Source organism: Osmia bicornis, chromosome 2 (assembly GCF_907164935.1).
Source record: "Osmia bicornis bicornis chromosome 2, iOsmBic2.1, whole genome shotgun sequence".
Taxonomy (NCBI): Eukaryota; Metazoa; Arthropoda; class Insecta; order Hymenoptera; family Megachilidae; genus Osmia; species Osmia bicornis.
Window position 1 is genome coordinate 4,516,103 of NC_060217.1, and position 19,116 is coordinate 4,535,218.

At 42.7% G+C, this 19,116-nt stretch overlaps 1 protein-coding gene across 2 annotated transcripts in view; it reads left to right on the forward strand.

Moving 5' to 3' along the window:
• The first annotated feature begins 7,446 nt into the window (after positions 1-7,446).
• LOC114879326 (homeobox protein abdominal-A homolog) overlaps positions 7,447-19,116 on the forward strand; it is a 42,915-nt gene continuing 31,245 nt past the window's right edge. For both annotated transcript variants that reach the window (XM_029194157.2, XM_029194165.2), the window contains exons 1-2: positions 7,447-10,954; positions 14,766-14,798. In XM_029194157.2, coding sequence (XP_029049990.1) covers positions 10,201-10,954; positions 14,766-14,798 — 787 coding nt within the window. In that variant the 5' untranslated portion in view covers positions 7,447-10,200. The remainder of the gene's footprint in view (positions 10,955-14,765; positions 14,799-19,116) is intronic.

Here is a 19,116-nt window from a genome sequence, read left to right on the forward strand (position 1 = left end):
AGTCACGGAGTTTGAGTTTGTGGAGACATCTTTTCCGGCCGTAAATCGGTAGGATTTCCTAGCAGTGGTTATCTAGTGCGAGAGTCGGTTCCATATGTCGTGGTGTTCCATATGCGTGCAAACGCGTAAGTAGAGCCGCGTCATCGTCGTTTTACGACACAAGGCCGTGCAATCGCGGGGCGATCATCCTCTGAGCGACATCGTAAATCCGACGGGGGTTCTTAACCTTATCGATCGGCCGTAACTCTGCCGCGATAACGGCCACCGAATGCACGCTTCAGCCTGGTAACGTCCGTTCGTCGCATTCTTTCCTCGGCACGCCGCGTTCCAACGCCTTATTCCAACCTTCTTCGCCCTTTTCTTCCCTTGTTCTCTTACCCGGGAATCGATTCGTCCATTCTCCCTCTTAATCGAATTTTTGCGCGAAATATTTGCTTCAATTTTAAAAATGGCCCTTGGCCACAATTGCAATAATGGAAATTTCAAAATTATAATCATCCCATTTTCCCTTAATCTTAATCTCGTGTACACAATACACTAGCTACTAAGAATCTTTCGAGATTTTTAAGCAGACCGAGTAGAAGCATGGCAAATGTCCCAAGGTTTTTAAGCGAGGAAGCATGCGGTTAAAACGTTCGGATGAAGGAAAACCTCTATGCCATGTGCACAATGAGTATAATGTAGTTAGCTGCCGAGATTCATGCATTCCTCGAAGGACCACGGGTCCACGGTGGCCACTACGTGCGGTCAAGAACAGTGCAAACGACCCTCCAAGGCCAACCACGCAACCCTTGCATGGGTCGGCCGTCTTTTTTCGTTCAACCTTACCCTAAACTTGCCTTTCGTTTTTTTTCCAATATTACCCATTGACATATTTATTTTCGGCAGAGAAGGTCACTTCACCCGATGTACATAAATCATGACAATTTTTTTTATGATCTTATCGAGGATTTTATAATCCTGGAAATGTTGTCACAACTTTTTTGAAAATTTATCTCTACAGAGCATTTTTTAAGACGGATTAAAGGGCACCATATCGTAAACTAAAGGATTTTCACTTGTGAATGACATTGTTTCTTTTGTTCCCGAGTGCAGGATCGAAAATAGTGATTTTGAATAGTGCCGGCCGGATACGCTGTGAAAGACGAGACGAGACAAGCCGACTTTCAACGGTAATTCCTCGCGTGAGACAGTGGCTCGTAACATTTTTATTAAGCAGTTAAAATTTTATGAACGTTTCGCCACCGTGTGTCGGTCTGCATTGCTGAACGAACGGTTCCACGCTGTTTCGGTGGACCAGCGAAAGATGTCACGCGCTACACTCCTCTTCCCCCCGGCTTCTACTTCCTGCCTTTTGTTTCCTTGCCACCTCGAGATTTCAAATAAATCAAAAACGACAGGGGTATCCTTAAACTATACAGTTTCTGTGCGTGAAACAATCTGACGGTGGAACGATTCGTTTTATATCAATTGAAGGGTTAACACGTTGACTACCACAGGTAAAATCGACATGTATAGTAAGACATGTTTAAACTAACAGCTTGACTGTCGTAGTGAAAATGGATACTGTAGCCAAACATATTGAAAAATTAATTATTAATCTGCGACTTTAACCTTTTATTTGATTCCTAGCATAATAATAATGCTGTTTAAACTACATAAACTTTACTTTCCCAAGTTCTCGTGTCATCTATTACCTTCGAGTCTCTTTTTTATTATAAAGTAGCCTAGTCAGTAACAATATATAGTGTACACAATGGAACAGTGGATCTGGTCATTGTTTAATGCAAAAGTTTCACGCTGTGCAATGTTCTACGGTTGCATTTTCCTAGTGTGATCGCTCTGGTGTGATTTCGGGGAACTATGTATCTCTGAAGGTATCCTGGAAAACCGTTGGAAGCATCCGGGGTTATAGGGGTAAGGGAGGGTTTGCCAATCGGTCCTTCTCTGATCGGTCGGTTGTGCAGAGGGGTTTGCGATGCTCCCCAAACAAGGGAGAAACCAGCGTTCGTCCACCCCTCGTCAGATGACGCCACTGTATCGCAGCAAGGTTCCAAGGTTACAAGGCTTTCGCAAGTTTCAGCAACCATAGCTATTATGATCTTTCGTATTGATATTTTGATTGCCTTCCCTACATTTCTCCCTGTTGACATTGTTAGAGTGTTTCAGTATTTCGATTGTCCCTCTGTTTTAGCTAAATTTGATTGAAGCTAATTTGTGACGAACTTTTAATCGAACTTTATAAACTTTAATTCGTCTGAAAAGGTCACATCCCTTTCTTATCACGATTACATTAAATTTTACAAGACTCTAATCCAAATCTAGATAGAATTAAAAAATCAAAATTTCGAAAGCTCTAAAGTCAAGATACAGTTTATCTCTCGTTCCAAGAACATTTTATATCTCAGGAAAGAGCTGAATCGCGAACAAGAAAATCCAAGGACATTAGTAACCACCCCGGCGACGATATCGTACGTTATCGGGGAACGAAGTCGAAAAATGCCAACTGAGAAATCGCGATCGGCAGAGAGCTGGGTAGAAAGAGAACCGGAGGCGGCCCACCTTTGCACGATTAATAAAATTTGCGGCTCGCGGTCGTTCAATTTACGGACACCGTGTCCTTGTAAATTTCCCAATAACACGCGTTCTCGTTTCCGAAAGTCTCGCCGCTGTCTTGATCTACCCATGGCCGGCTATCGCGCTGCAAATGCAAATCGTCCAGCTTCGGAATGCAAACGTCCGCCTTTCTCTTTCTCTTCGCCAGACAAAACGCTGTAATGGCGCACGACCTGGCCGAGGATCGCCATTTTCTCAGATAAAAGTTCCTTCGACCAGTTCCGTTTCATTCTACCTTCAACTTAGTGGGAATCAAATCCAAGATTCAAAGTAGCTTTAACCCTTTCGATTGGACGTTGATGTTGATGTTTGCGCCATTCCTTTCCATAAAGTTATTACCAGAAAATTAGGAGTGCCAATACTTTTTTGTCCCACTGTATATTGCTTATCACCTTTTAACCTCTTACGGCTTATTCTCTATTTAATAAAGATTTGCTATTAGAATCATCGATAAAACGATGCTTCAGAAAAGAAACATAAAATCCTAAGGGACGATGGCATGGGGTTGTACGCGTAAACAGATAACAAGGGTAGATAGAACAAAGTCCCGGTAAGTTAGTCGACAGAACAGGCAAAGGAGGTAAGGAAGGAAAAAGAAGATCGGGGGAGACGAACCGGAACGTTCTGCGGAGCAAGAAATCGGGAAATGTTGGCCGGTTTAACCGGCAGTCAGCGGTAAAAGTAAAGTGGGGGTGTACCCACGCGTGTGCACGCTTCCCGACCGGGCACATTTTATGTTTTGATGGCGCAATAAACCGTCGTAAAGCAGCAGTAAAACGCATCGAGTCACAAGTCCATTCGCTCTGTCTTTCCCTATCCAGTTCATTCTCCCTTTCCTTCTCTGCTAATGTCGTTAAGTGGCCCGCCCCGTTCGCGGGACTGTCACTGTCTCGCCACACTTGTCGTCCCGCGTTCCGGACCTTCCACCACGTTGTTACGTCACTACGCGTCGTGTCAGACTGTCACGTGCTTGGCAGTTCACCGTTTGCTGAATATCACACTTTTATTTCGACAGAAATCTCGTAGAAACATGGAACTGATTCAAATTCGGTCGCGCTGGTTCGCGTAATGGTGCAGTGCGCATGCGTCGATGAATTCAGCGAGGACCATGATGCATTGCGAGCGCATGCGTGCAAGCAACACGTGAACGCCGCGGGAAATTTAATTGAGAAGTAGGTAAAATTTAATAGAAATTATCATAGGACTTAAAAATTTTATTCAGTGAAAGTTTAGGTATCACCTGTTCCTTCGTATTTCTTACGTTTTATTATTCAACCGACCAGAGACGCGGTTTTTACTCGTCCGGTCAAACCAAGCATTCACGGTTGATATTTCTCGATAGAACAGCGGAAAACTGTTATTATCCAAGCCAGGCAGTGTTAGTACGTTCCGAGAATTGATCGACCAATCATCCTGTAGTACACCATAATCATCGTATTCGTGCATCACGGTTTCACCGTACTTTCTCGGAAGCGTTAATAAAATTGCTTGTAATGACAGGCCATGCGTCCTAAGTACGGGCTACACTTTAGCCTCGATGGTGTTCGTGCACCTTTTACGGCGCGAGGTTTGTTTAACAAATTACGTTACATTTTTCTACGAGAAAGTCTGCGAGAATTTGAGCAAAAAGATACTTGGGTACACGATTAACCCTTTAAATGGTTATGTTGTGTATATGCGTATGACGCGTAACTAAAATCAATACACAAACGGAAATGAGGGATACCCAATTATTAAAAGTAATATTGTGGTTTATTACTTACTTGGAAAATTCAACAGCACGTGTGTCTTCGACGAAAGTTGAACACAAACTTTGCACCTCCTACGGATTCCTCCACTCGAGGGAATCGGTAATCCAGGAAGAACGTCACTGGATCGCCTCTTATCTGTGCCTCGTCGGCGTTTTAGGGCCGATCTTTCTCCACCACCTCATCCTCACTCTTTTTCCGCCCTTCGATTGCGGTGCTTCGGTTTATCGGGACCAAAACGAGAGATTGTCGGTGACAACCGAGCTCTCTGCAGATCTGCGACCGGGTAAATCGCCCTCGTAAAATGTGTTAACGTTAAGCATGTCCTTCTTTTGGTATTAATTTTTCAAGCGTATCTTGATTTGTAGCGAGAAAATGGTTAGTTTTCTGAACAGCTTCGATTAAAGGAAATGATAACAATATTTTATTTCACATTTTATTCACGGTAGAATAAAAATACAAACATTTACATTTGATACAATCATATCATAGGATAAAATCAAGAACCTGGTGGTTACTATAATTTAAATTATTTTACAGGCCTGTTGATTATAGAAAGTTCTTCGTTAAGATAAAAGTTGATAACAAAATATCAGCTCCAAGAGTGAGCACCACTTAAATAAAACACATGCGAAACGCATACATAATATTGCAAATTCAACATAAAATGTATGTATTCAGGAAAAACTAGAATCTCTGCATAGTTTTAGTACTATTAACATTTTATTGTACGCTGTACACGACGTTCACCTTCCATTTTTAATAAGTGCCGCTTCGTTGCAAATACCTTCACGCGATCTTTTGTTTATTTTTCACGCGGAACTCGCAAAGAATCCACGCGATATGCAATTATTTTCCGGTGCATCGAACGCATTTTCGCGATGGACCGGAAAAATGGAGTTGTAGGTAAAATACCCACGAAGCGTGCGAATACCTCTCGATAGGTAAAACGGATTTCGCGATAGACAAAACGAGTCGGTAAAACAGTCACGGACAAAACGGACCGTGACCTTGGTACGTGATCCATCGCTGAGCAATTTAATTGTCCGTTTAATTAGCGGTGCGTATACGACAATTAAATAACATGTAAGCTGTACATGGCAGTAAGTTGTAAATAGATCAGATAAGGCAGATAAGAAAAAAGAAAAAAGTGACACGTTATGGAGTATTTACATAATCAAGGTAAAAGATTTTATTCATAGTTATTATCTGTTAACGTTCGCGTTAACGTATCCCGTGATGTATTCCCTATAACGTTGCATTCGAACAAATATGAATCGTAATAAATGTCAACCAAGCTTTCAACGTATTATCATTCTAATCGTTTGCAACAATTTTACAATTATTTTTCACCTTCAGATTAATTCGTAACTGGTTAAGGTTGCGGCAGACCTACTTTGATTTACTGTAAATGGCACTCACCAATCAATTCACAGCTTAAGTCGTAATTTATTAATAAACACATTCAAGATGACGTTTAGTAAACCAAATAAGAGGTGATAATGGGTTATGAATAAAATTTATTAAAGCCGGAAGGTTGAAGACAAAAGTTTTACTGACTATCTTGGGAGTTTTAAGCCAGGTTTCAAGATGGAACATTTTTCATAAATCATGGCGTCTTAATCCATCGTGACAATGTGTGAAGTAATCTTTCGCAATAACATTACAAATTAGGATCAAAGAACATAAGGATGTTTCTCGATTCACGAATCGATGAGGAATATTATCCGACTTAACCTGCAGAATTTTTGCCCGCCATGGTTAAATTCAAGGATCGGACGCAAAGCATGCCGGTACGGCTACACGGTTCGAGAATTCCCTTAATCTCCACGAAGATGGCGCGCTAGGTGTCTCTGTTCCGATCGTCAGGGCGTCACCCCTGGTGCACCCCGAACTATCAGCAGGACCACCGCCCAATTTCTCTTCCCTTCTATTCGTTCCCTCCTGAATATTTTTTCCGAGCCCAACCGTTGAACGAGAATCTCGCTTCGAGAATTTCGTGACACGCTCGAGGTTCCAGAAGAACCGGACCACCTTTTTATCCGCGACGCATCTTTTCTCGTAGGCAGATACACTAGCTTACACGTTTTGTGTCTTTGTTTGTCTAGCTGTTTGTGTCACCGTTGCAATTTACATCCTGTGATGGTCGACAGGCAGGCATAATTTTATTGTACAGACAAGCAGCCTCTGCGTCTTGTCCGGCAGCATCGCCATCATTCGTATAATTGGATGATCTCTTCTAGGGTACTGAATGAATTCGGATACAACGTTGGCGACACTTTTGACCTGGCACTGATCGTATGTTCAGGTAATTATGAGGTCGTTGGATCGCCGATAGTCGGGATTAATTAATTGTGGGATTAATTGAGGGATTGGAAGATATTACTTGTAACTTGGAATTTTTGTTTCAATATCAAGTATGTTATTGCTCTTTCAGTTTTTTGTTAAAAATGATTATTTTTGAAAAGGAAATAATAATTACCACATCGTACAATTTATAATCTTTTATTTTATTCTATACATTTATTCCAAAGGTATGGAAAGGAGTATAACCACCCGTTGTTGTTTAGGTCGTTTTCTGTATCGTTCGATCTATCGAGCCCCGTTTCAACAACAAAGGCGGCGCAGTATTCTTCTTTTTGTACGTCCAGTTGCTAGATATCATCAAAATAGGCGGTGTCTTAAAGGATCGAGCGGTTCCAATACATGTTCCAACTCTGCTAGTCTTCGCCACTAGTCCTCCCACTAACTAGAACATTCATCTTCATAGATTAGGTTTAGAGTTTAATGGTACCACACATCTTCCATATTCTGCTTTGAAATGCCTAAAAAACCACGCCTGCTCATCCTTTGTTTCCTTTCCCAATTTCTCGAGCATCCGTGCCGACAACGTGGAATTTAGAGTTAGAACAGGGATAATTTGTAATGGGGGATCGAACGAATTGCAAATTTTATTTTGAACGAAGAGTATGAATATGCATTTGTGTATAAAAGCTGTCCCTTCGAAATACACCTAATTAATTTATTATTTATGTTCTGTTTCAGGAGCGAAAAATGGCACCCAAGGTGAGTACGTGTAGCTAATAATTCTTACCAATCGATTAATTAATTCGTCATTTAAGAAGTGACGAATAAATCATCAAAATTATCCAAAACTCGTTTTCTGGTCGTTAAAGTCTTTCGTAAAGATCGCGTTACGTCAGCAAAAATTACCACGTACAATAGCAACTGCCGTTTACCTCTTGGCATTGAGTCTGGACACGAAAACAAACAAGCCACGTTATATTTAAACCGAAGTTCGTGCTTGCTGTGAACATAAAATGGAAAAAAGAAACGCGATTAATCGAAGAAAAGCTTCGGTAGAGAAGCATAGATATGATAGGCTTTTTTTGTCCACAGTTAGCAATTTTACGATTGAGAACTGTTTTTTTTTTCGTCCCCTGCACCTTTCCACCCTCCGCGAGAATACTCCCTCCTCGGTTCCTTTGGCCGCGACTAGTCTACACCCCTTCCCCTGGCCCCGCGAGTCGTTTCGTGCCCCATCGTGATGCCACCACTCTGAGAACGCAGGAATGCTGCCGCTATCCCGACTGGGACGAGTTCAGTGGTTTCGAAGAGTCGAGCAGACGACACTGGCGAAACGCGCCAGTTTCGCTTGCATATTCCTCGCGGAAACGGGAAGAGGCACGGGGAAACGCTTACGCGAATCCCGGCTAAATCAGCAGGCGATCCGAGTGCCCTCTAGATCGGCCAGTAACACGGAGGTTCCTAGCTGCGAATTGATCGAACGTATCCACTTTGGTCTGGCGTTGGGCTCGTTTAAAAACGCGCGGGATATTGTCACGGGAACTATTGCTCCAGCGGGCATTGTTTGAAGCGAGTCAAAAGGAACGGGTTAGAGAGAGTCCTTGGTCCAGAACAAAGGCGGTAAAATAATAAAGGAAGGAAGATAAGAGGGAACGAGTTTGGAAAGAAAAGAGCAGAGAAAATTTGTGAAGACTTAAAAGAACGGAGATCGTCGGCTGAACTAATCAGGAGTTAGGATACGATTAGCAAGATTGATAAAAAATTGCAAAGTGAAGAAACTGCTAGTTGGTGCGTTTACACGCTGGCCAAAAGAGACCTGCCTGAACGTAGAGCAATGAAATAGCGAGGGAAAACGAAAAGCGTAAAAACAAAGGAGAACAACCCGGGAGAAAAAACGGATAAACGCGTGCGAGGCTAATGTTCAAAAAACTGCTGAACCGGCAGTAAAGCAAAGCACGAAAAAGACGAAGCGGCGAAGAAGAAAGCGAAGCAAAAGACCGACAGCAAAGAAAGAGAGGAGTAGAGATTAGAAAAAAAACAGAAGGGAAGAGAAACAGAAAAAAAAGAAAGAAAGAAAGAGAAAGAGAAAATATTGTGCGAGACGTTTGAAACCTGCACGATAGCGTACAGGGGTATAAGGCAACGTGGCGAGCAGGACTGCACTGACAAGAGAGAACGTACAGAATACAGCAGAGCAGAGCTGAACAGAACCGACGCGACGAGAGAAAAGCATGGTATGGACGGAGTGCGAGAACATGAAGCAGTGGAGCGAGAGCGGACGAGAGACGGCAGCAGCTGAAAAGAAACAAGAGAGAGAACTGGAAGTATAGGCAGCAGTGAAGATCAGAGTGAGTAGAGTCGGTGTGGAGAGAGAGAGCCATTCATCTTGGCGCGCCTAGGCGGCGCGCTATTGGTCCACCTCAGATAAGGGAGCGGCGCGATTGGTCGGCTCTGTTTACCAGCTGGTACCCCAGCGCGCTCGAGAATCGCAGAAGAGAGGGGGGAACAGAACGGAGAGACAAGCGGCGCCATTATTGTAAGGGGTTACATTTAGCTGGCCGTGGGTTGTAGTACGCGGCGTTCGGGATAGGGGGCTATAGTACCTTCATGCATGGCCCATAAAGGATTCGTCGACTATCCGAGAAGTACGCAAGAAACGGCTTCTAACACCTGACAGGGGCCACGCTCTTCTCTTCTCTTCTCTCTCCTCGTGCCGTCGCCTCGTTCGCCGTCGCAGCCCAATTTCCTCGCTGGGACCGCTGTGTTGGATCAGCTGGGTGGGCCCGACCAACGAAAGACCCGCTGCTTTATTGTCGCTGGTCGTCCCGATGTGGAAGGAATCGTAATTACCATAAAGGAATCGTAACGTCGGGCCGAAAACCATACCTGTTCGTCGGATACTTATCCCCGGTGTGATCGACAACACGATGATCTGACGTGTCTACCACCGAAGAGAAACCGAATGATTTGGAGTCGTTCCGGTGTGTTTACCCGTCTGCCGTCGCGAACTCTTCGGTAACCGCGATCTTCCGTCTATATTAAACGGAGCATCCATCCTCGACCGTTCGCGTCGGTTATCGTTTCTGTGATAATGTGTAAAGTTGCGTAAGTGACGATCAAAGTGGGGGTCAAAGGTAACGGATAAAGAAGGGAAGGTAGAAAGACAGCCGGAGAAGGAGAGAAGAAGGAGAACGCAAAAGTGAAAGAAAACGGGAATACTTGAGGACCTAACGAGAAGAGGAAGAAGTTCAATCAAATTGATCGAACAGTAAATCGAGTGCGTGTAGTTGGGTGCGACGAAAAAAAAAGATCGCCGTGTATCAGTCGGGGGATCGAGGCATATATTTTTGTGATAAGAGATAAAGAAAAAACGGTGTGATTACTGCGGAAACAAAGTGCGCAAACGATGAAGCAGCAGCTGCTGGCCGATTCGCCGGCACGGTGTCGGTGTTGAGACACTGGACCCGGGTCTCCGTGTCCGGGCGTGTCTTCGGCATCGAGTCCGAAATCGGCACCGGCGGCAGTCGATATGAGTTCGAAATTCATAATCGATAGTATGCTACCTAAGTACCACCAACAGTTTCATCATCAACAGTTGTTCTCGAGCGCGAATCCCGGCACGATTCAGGCGTGCACGACAAGTCCGGCTACCGCCAGTCTAGAGTCCAGTTTATCCGCGGCTGCAGTCGCGGCCGCGGCAGTGAATTACGCGCAACAGCACAATTCGCCAAGCCCGACGGGTTCGAGTCCGCAACATTCAGGAAGTTCGGCATCCACCTCACCGGCGGCACGCACCACATCGAGCATGTATCCTTACGTATCCGCGGCAGCGGCGCATCATCATCATCAGCAACAGCAAGCGGTCGCGGCCGCAGCCTTTGGTGCCACGTCTAGCATGGTGCCAGGCTTCGGTTCGACCGCGGCTTCGAGTGCCGCGTTGGCCGCGGCCGCGGCTGTAGACGCCGCAACCGCAGGCGACAAATCTTGTCGTTATACCGCCAGTCTCACTGGAAATGTTGCACCCACGTCCGCGGACCCTATGGTCAATTACACTCTTGGTCATCATCATCAGAACGGCGCTACACCTGGTAGCTTGGTCTCCTCCGCGTCCGCCTCGTCAGCCGTATCGGCTGCGTCCGCGTCCATGGCCGCCGCAGCACAGTTCTATCATCAGGCTGCTGCAGCATCGGCCGTTGTTGATCCTTTGACGTCCTGCCAACAACCCACCACCGGGCAACCCGGCATTTCGGACATACCACGATATCCATGGATGTCTATTACCGGTAAGTTCAATTTTTATGTTCTTGCATTCCATGTTTCTTGCTTTTTATTCGCCTATTGTTCAACGAAGCATGCTCCTCTAATAAGGGTCAGACCTTGTGTAGCTATTCCAATCTCGAATCGGTTCGGTAGGCAAGTAGATTGATGATGTTCTGCTCCGATGAACAAAGTCGAATATTGTTTAACGGGCACACGTTTGCGCACAATATGAAGATTAGACTGGTAATTCCTGATGGCGTCCAGGAGTTAATTATGTGTTTCACACGATCGTGTTATGGCTATTTAACATTTCCTCTTTATCAGCGGATAATGCAGAGCGACGATAAGTGAAGCTGGATTAAGATAGATCCGTCGATTTGTGGCTGCTATCGTTTGTATTCAATATGGCGTTAAATTGGCCGTGTGTAAGAAGAAACAATGTGGAATCAATAATAGAATTACGTTATCGAGACAGTGAAATTGCCTATTCGGCACATCATCATCTTGCTCGTTATGTTACGCTATCGACACGCGTTAATGACTTAGCGTCACATGTTATTCTTAATAATGCGCTCTGGAGATAACGATAACGCCTGCGTCTGTGCTGTTGCATGATCGTCAAATCACTGAATTCTATATGTTATGCATTGTTATTGTTGAACACTATGTCGCGAATTTACAAGTACAACGATGGCCGTATCGGGTAATAAATTACGCTCGATTTGGATACGGATTTATTGTTTCGTGAAAATCGATCGTTATAGTACCGACTTTATCGGGTATCAAGAAATACGAGCTTTATCTGAACATAGAGACCCCTTGTTCCTTTCTCTTTTAGCATTAACATACTTGCTGTGTCTATTATCCAGTTACACACAGTTTTTCTACTACCGTTTCGATAGGAAAACGCTGAGAAACATAGTAGAACTAGTCCATAAGGGATTAGCAATGATGGTCTATCCCATGGATGTTGAAGAGTAGATGAAAATTGATCTACGGTACACGTGTTTATAGTTATTCTTTCTGCAGGGGGCACTATACAGAGTTACGGTGGACCATTGTTGTACCTTCGTAAAATGCTTACTAAAAGCACCGTCGGTTCTTACTGGAATATACGTAATACTGTCACAAACCAATTGTTACGGTACATTAATATGAAAACTCTCATTATGAATACACAAATTGATCTAGTTCCTTCCGAGCTTATAAAGATTTATCAAGGATTCTTACGACATCAATTACAGTTTCTTATCTGTGCGATGAGTGCAATTTGTACCTGATCAACAGTTATAGTTGATTAATTGTAACAGCATAATTAACGTATCCGCAATATAAAAACGAATCTATCGGTCGATTCAAGTTTAGTAAACTTCGATAATAACATCTGTGACTGAAACGTATTTTTCTGCTGCATAAAAAGCAAGTTAATTTTATGGCACATGTATTGATTTACATACAAAACAGTTCTATTTGCCAATTATCGTCTTAACAACAAAAACATGACAGTAAAAAATTCATGTCCATTTCCAATTTGTCGGAAACAATAGTGTCGCTTCGAGTCGCTTTCGCAGGCTCGAGACGTCGCGTCTCGTCGGTTCAGCGACCAACCTATTCTCCATGTTCCGCCATAATGTATTTCACGTATATAGCTTGTTCAAGAGCCTTTGTCCGACGTATTAGCGTGAACAAAGTGCCCGACGGAGTTTTAATGCATGTATTTGCGACGGACAAGCAAGACCTAACCTTCTCTTCTCGTTGCTCTGTTTCGTCGTGGTGACGGCGCATGAATAGCTATCGTGTATTTTTAAAAGCCAGCCAATATACATCGGTTTGCATTGTTTTTGTGTATGTTGACGCGATGATTCGTGTGAAACAAGTGGAATAAATTTTCGCGAGATACCTCTTTTGTCTTCCGAGAAGAATTTAATGAAAACTGTTCAAGGTTTCAACGGAAATAACACTGATCCGAAGTACTGTAAAATCTGTCTATACGTTTCACGATCATTCTCAGGTTTTATAGTAAACCAGATAACGTTAAATTGAGTCCTGTCCCTAATACTCTTCAACCTAGACACTTGCTCTTAACTTAAAAGCACGCCTTCACTTAGCAAACTTACTTTTTTCTTTGAATGGACTTAGAATAATTACGCCATCTTGAATTCTGTAAGAAACATTAAACAATCATAGTCGACATTAATGCTACGATAGTCATTAATATTGCCTTAGGACCATTTAAGTTTCTCGAGTTAGCGGTCGTTGACGTCACCTGGCTTCAATTGCTTTGTCGCGATTAACGACATTCTAAAATCACTTCTGCTTTATTAAATATTGTCGTGTGTTAGTTGACAAAATTTCCTCAGACCTGAACGCTCCCTATATTACGAGGATTGGATACATACTCAGATGAAGTTGTAAACATTCGGTATGCAAATTATTATCTGAAGCCTGTTCCGTTATCAACACCATGTAATAACGTTTTCTTGTACCGCATTAAGCTTTCATGCATTTTTTTCATCGGCACAAAACGAGGAGAGTAAGATGCGTATTATATTTGCGAGTTATTCATGCTGTAAATTACGATCGGAACAGATTGACGGGTTTTCAATAGAATTTCGGCTTGCTGTTAACCATTTGACTATTATTAACTGTGCTGTTCGAATTAAAGAAACTTCCTTTTTGGACACACTCAGTCGAGAAATTGATTAATTAATTATCAGAGGTAAATTATTTCATTTTTTACATTTGAAGTTAGACCAGTGATAGATCAGAAGCCATCTTCGTTGAGCACTTCCGACGCTCACGCTTTTTCGACTTATAGACGACCGTCGCGCCGCGCTCGCAAAATGGCCACGCGTAGCGTCAATAGTAACAAACCGACGAATAAATCATAGCAATACAAAGCAAGGAGCGAATTTTCTCAACACGTGCTTCACTGTAATTCACAGCTCCCGTCAGTTTTTATTAACCTCATCTCCTGTATCAATAGTTGCCACGAGATCGACAAAGAAGTAACAGACAGAGATGTCTGTTTTTTCATCCGCCGTGGCGCTGCGAGTCTTATCGGGCAACGTTCGCAAGAAGTGTCTATTCGTGATTCAATAAAGTCCTTATCTGCTTTACGAGTGCGTAAGAATAACTTTATGAGGCGAGAACGAAGGGAACACGCCAGTTGCCTCGGCGATAGTTGTCAGAATGTAATGCAAAAGATTTATTGGGATGAATTCCAAGCCGCGGTTGGATGGCGTCTCAGCGATCGAACAACGAATAGTCGTTGATTAGTTCTCGCGATCAGAACTTCTCTGCCAAACAGTTTGCTCGGGCTTACAAAACAGTTCATTCGCGTTCTTTCGATCGGACCTTGTGTCACCTAGCACGAATCGACGTCAGCCTAATCCAGCTACATTTCCGTTTAATCGACGAAGAGACAGAGAAAAGGATGGGAAGAAGGAACATGGGATTAAGCCCGATACGGTTGACCGTTCACGATCGTTCCTCTAATCCTCGTTTCTAGCAGGCGAAGTTACAGGGAGAGGAGCTTTGCGTGTCGAGTTGCCGCGAATTTCCTACTTTCTAATTGCGTATCCGTTGGAATAAGTTTCGCTTACACGCGGCTCCCTCTCCGTTTGCTTGCCTCTCCATCTTTCTTTATCTCTCTCCTTCCTTCTCTTTCGGTACGACATTCTACCGTGCCTGTGTTTGTGGTGGGTAGTTTTATCTGAAGTGCATGCTTTTTCACGGTTCGGTTGAAACGCTAGATAATTTTCCTATCGGATCGATTTGATGCTCTCTTTCCCTCTGTTCTTAATTACAGTTGGTTTTTATTTTTGCTTTCAGATTGGATGAGCCCGTTCGACAGAGTCGTGTGCGGTGAGTACCATCTCTTACTGTTGCTATCGTTTCTCGCTATTCGCTAAAACATCTTTGCTGGAAATATATTTTTTATTTCCTCTTAATATTGAAGACGAGACTTTTTTGTCCGATTCCGAAACGAAACCATTTTCATTTGAATCTTCCTTACTTAGAAATTATCCGCATCACGAGATAAAGAGTATGTGAACATTCAATGAAATGTTAAAGATCGTTCCTTTGAAACGGTCGAGGAGGTAAAACAAGGCAGGATGAATCTGTGGCTACTGCCACATGTGGCTACCATATTTTTCGACGCACGAGAGCGTTTCATTCACGAAACGTACGTAAATGTACAAGACGGTTACCACTTTTTTTCTGGTTTCTAACCGAATTTATAATTTTACAAACAACCTCGCGACACGTTTCCTTATTGGAAATAGTGGTCATTAAGCTGAACGGTTTCGTAATATTGTAGGTTATATATATTTCCTCGCGAAGTACGCAAGATTCAACGAAGAGACGAGTTTTAGAACAAGCTCGAAGGGAGTTCAACGATAAAAACACTGTGCGCGTATGCATTGTTAAATTTTACTTACAATTTCAGCCAACAGTTGTTCCCCAGCTAACCTATGCGCTTGTCCCACGTGTGATCGCCTAGATGGCGCAGTTCGCGAATTTATTATGGCGTTAAAAAATAGATTCTTAACGAGTATAGTTAGTACGGGGGGTTTTTAAAAGTGTGTCAAAGAAAAGTCAAGGACAACATGTAGGGGTCGTTTACTCGAATCTTGGTGCCGGTAACACGTGCTACCAACTCGGTGCCCCATTCGTTTATGTTGGTCGCGCATGCAAGAAGGACATGTATACGGCTAACTACACCTGTCGTCGCCGTGATAATGTTGGCCGCAAATTATCCCCGTGACTATCTTTTATACGGCCTATTACAGGCCGCACAATGACGGAGTAAATAGCGTTTAGGTGAAAGTAAAACTTCTGCCGTCGGACTTATCGCGATGCTTTATTTACATTAGACTAATCATAATTTCAAATAAGGATACCGTGATTGCCGCAGGAAGTCGCCGGTGTACAATGAGTACTGTTAACCAATTGCTGAATCGCCTCCAATTTGGTCGGAATTAAACACCGTCGACGTTATTGCTTGCGGGCATTCTAATTGAAATAAGTAAAATGATTGATAATTTCAATTTCTATGGCTATCAAGATATCGTTTTAACATCGATTAATAATGGAACATAAATTGTTCTAAAGAGCATCAAAATAAGATAGAGATAAATTGTGTACTGACAATGAGCTTTGCCTATCAAATCGCGATTGTCATAAGGCGGAAGTGTTGGAATAAAAGATTTAACGAGTGGCTCAGGTTCTTAATGATTCGCGTATCAATATCACAAACGAATTTGCTCATGTTTTATAAACATGATTGTATAAGCAGGTTTCGAGTTGCCTTCTGTCGGATGCGTCGCTTTTCTGGTACAGTCAACGAGGACGATACGTCCATGCGCGAAAGAGACGTGACGTTAATGCATTTGGAAGTTGGGGTGCGTCAGCCGAAATACCTGTGGGAACGTTGTACAGAGACCTCCAGGATGTTTGACTAATTGCAATTGAAGTTATGTACGCGAATCAACGTTAGCCCCGGACGCGCGATGCATAATGCATGTCTCTCGTTCCTCGTTTATTTCCTTTTTTCTCTCGATCTCTTTTGCATGAATAATCGCATTGCACAAAGTCTCGCCATTTCTTCAACCGATCTGTTTCGTTGCAGAAACAGATCAAATGTGTAACGATAATCGCTTGAAATCGTAATTCTTCCTTATCTTCATTTTATTCCTAGTCGTCAATTTTAAGCGGTATTATCGTTTACTTCGACATTTTTTAAATTCCCAATTTGCATTACATACAATATAATTCATCGTTGCATCTTTGACTATCACACTTGGCGCAGGATCAATCATACTTACAATCTTACTCGTTCCTCGTCTTACTCGATAAGAGATTATTAATGTAATCATGTTTGCAAGTTTCTTTTGACATGCGCTATTAAATTGCAATTAGTATCTGATTGAGCAGATAAAAATAAGGAAAAGAGTAATGACGCGAGATAGGTGTCATTAAAGTGTTAATATTCATCTGAAAAACTTCATGAAGAAGTTTCAAGAATAATTGTTTGTCCTCGCATAATCGATTCTCCCAAATTTTAATATATCGGGAAACGTCGAGCTGAAATTCTTGGTCGCTCACAGTCTCATTCGCAATAAAGTAATAATATAAGAATAGCACTTTGAATTCAACTCAAGCGCTTCGCTCTTTTTCTTCCACTCGATGCAATATCCGTCGCCGTGTCTATGGCCGTAATCTATCGCCAGTACGTGAACGTACTGCGCTTTCGAGTTTAGAATTGGGATTGGCGACTGGGTGGCTTTGAGAATGCACTTTGTGACGGAATCTTTATTAGTTGCGCCAATTTCTCATCATCTGAGTTTACTTCAGGTTGGTCGAATTAATAGTGTTAACGATTAATGACCACTCTATGCAGACGTACCTACATCATGGACCAATCTAACATTTACAGTCTAAATTATACGCGTGTATCAGAATTTTATATCGAATTCTTGTCACGATAGAATTTATGAAATGTACAAAAGCGTCAAGGAGAACCTTCGACATGTCTCATCCTTCAACCAAGAAACCAAATATGCGGTCACGTAAAATTAAGAAAGAAACTGGTCCATTTTGTAACACAGAATTAACTTGAAGGAGATATTACGTATATTTAATCTTTCACTGGCGATATGCGAACGTATACTGCATTTTGAGGTCAGGGATCGGCGAAGTGCTGATGGCTCCACCAGATCGTTTCTCTGACCAAGAATCCGTTTGAACTGCGACCAAATTTTGCACCAATCTAATTTATATTATTTCTATTACTCGTACTGTTGGTGGACCATGTTTCTGCACACCTCGTAGAATATCTAATTTAACTCTCTATCTACCCTAATTACAAAATAGAAAGCAGAAAATGTCGATAGCATAGGTCAAGTAAGAATACAAGTAACTTTCGATCATTCCAATAATAAACATGATAAATTCTAAGCAAACGATAAAGTTTTTGAACATTCCAAGTGGTTTGGAGCATGATAATAGCTCTATTAATCCAGGAACGTCCGTGGATGAGTCAGTTATGACCCAGCCTTACGAAAAGTATACAAAAGCCTATCGTCCAAAATTAAACACTCAAATTTCTAGATGTAAAATCTTTAAACATCCGAAATATAGTATCTAAAGAAATAAAATTTAGATAGGAAAGGCTTCCGTCGTCCGAGGATCAATCTTTTTTGTCACACTATGTATAAAAACGGGAGACACAAAAATGTCATAACATTTTCATTCGTTAGTTAATTCTTGTTGCTCTGTTGGCACCGAATGTTTTGGAGCTCTCGCGACAGAGTTCAGTGGCCGGTAAACGTCTAGCCTGGTTTTGTGTACGCTCGGCTATCACGAGATAATGTATAATATATAAACAGTTCGATCTGCCGGCAACAGTACACCAGGCAAACATTCTTGTTGGCTTACTCAGAGCTGTCGGTACTGTTCGAGCTGTTCGTTGCTTCTTCTCCACCCTTTGATTAACCCTCGCTGTGGTGCTGTGCTGTTCCGAGAAACGTTTACCCCGTAACCGTAACAAAGAGGGTCAATAACAATAAAATCCTTCAAATTACAAGTTGCATTTCGTTTTTTTTTCCTTATACGAAAGATTCGCGTGTATACTGTACAAAATAATACCTTCTTGATCGTTGCAAGTACATTAGAAAAAAATAACCATTAAACCTTGGTGATTAAAATACAACTTGTCATCCAATCAAAAAGGTACTTTGTCTCTTCTACTGAAAGGGGTGAACAATCATCCAAGGATGTGCAAAAGGGGGGTGAAGCGACTTTTCCTACCTGACCGCGCGATAATACCGCAGCAACCCTTGCGCGATCTTTTTAATCTATCCCTTGGTCCCTTAAACGTTCTGCATTTTGATGGTTCGTGCCGCGGGTAGCCTGCGTACGTCTAGTTGGATTTCAGTGTGTACACAGGGCTAGTACGAGATAATGTATAATTTATAATCAGACCGTTTCTCTGGCAACAGTGCGCCACTGCACGGACTGAATCTTCCGCCCCAAAAGCCGCCAACCCCTCATTAGCATTCGATGATGGCTGCCGCGTCCTGCAGCGTCCCGTATTATCCCATTTCATCGTTCCATGGCCTCCCCTACCTGGCCTCTAGCTCGTTTCCACCCGCCTTTCGCTGCTCCCTCACTATTCTAA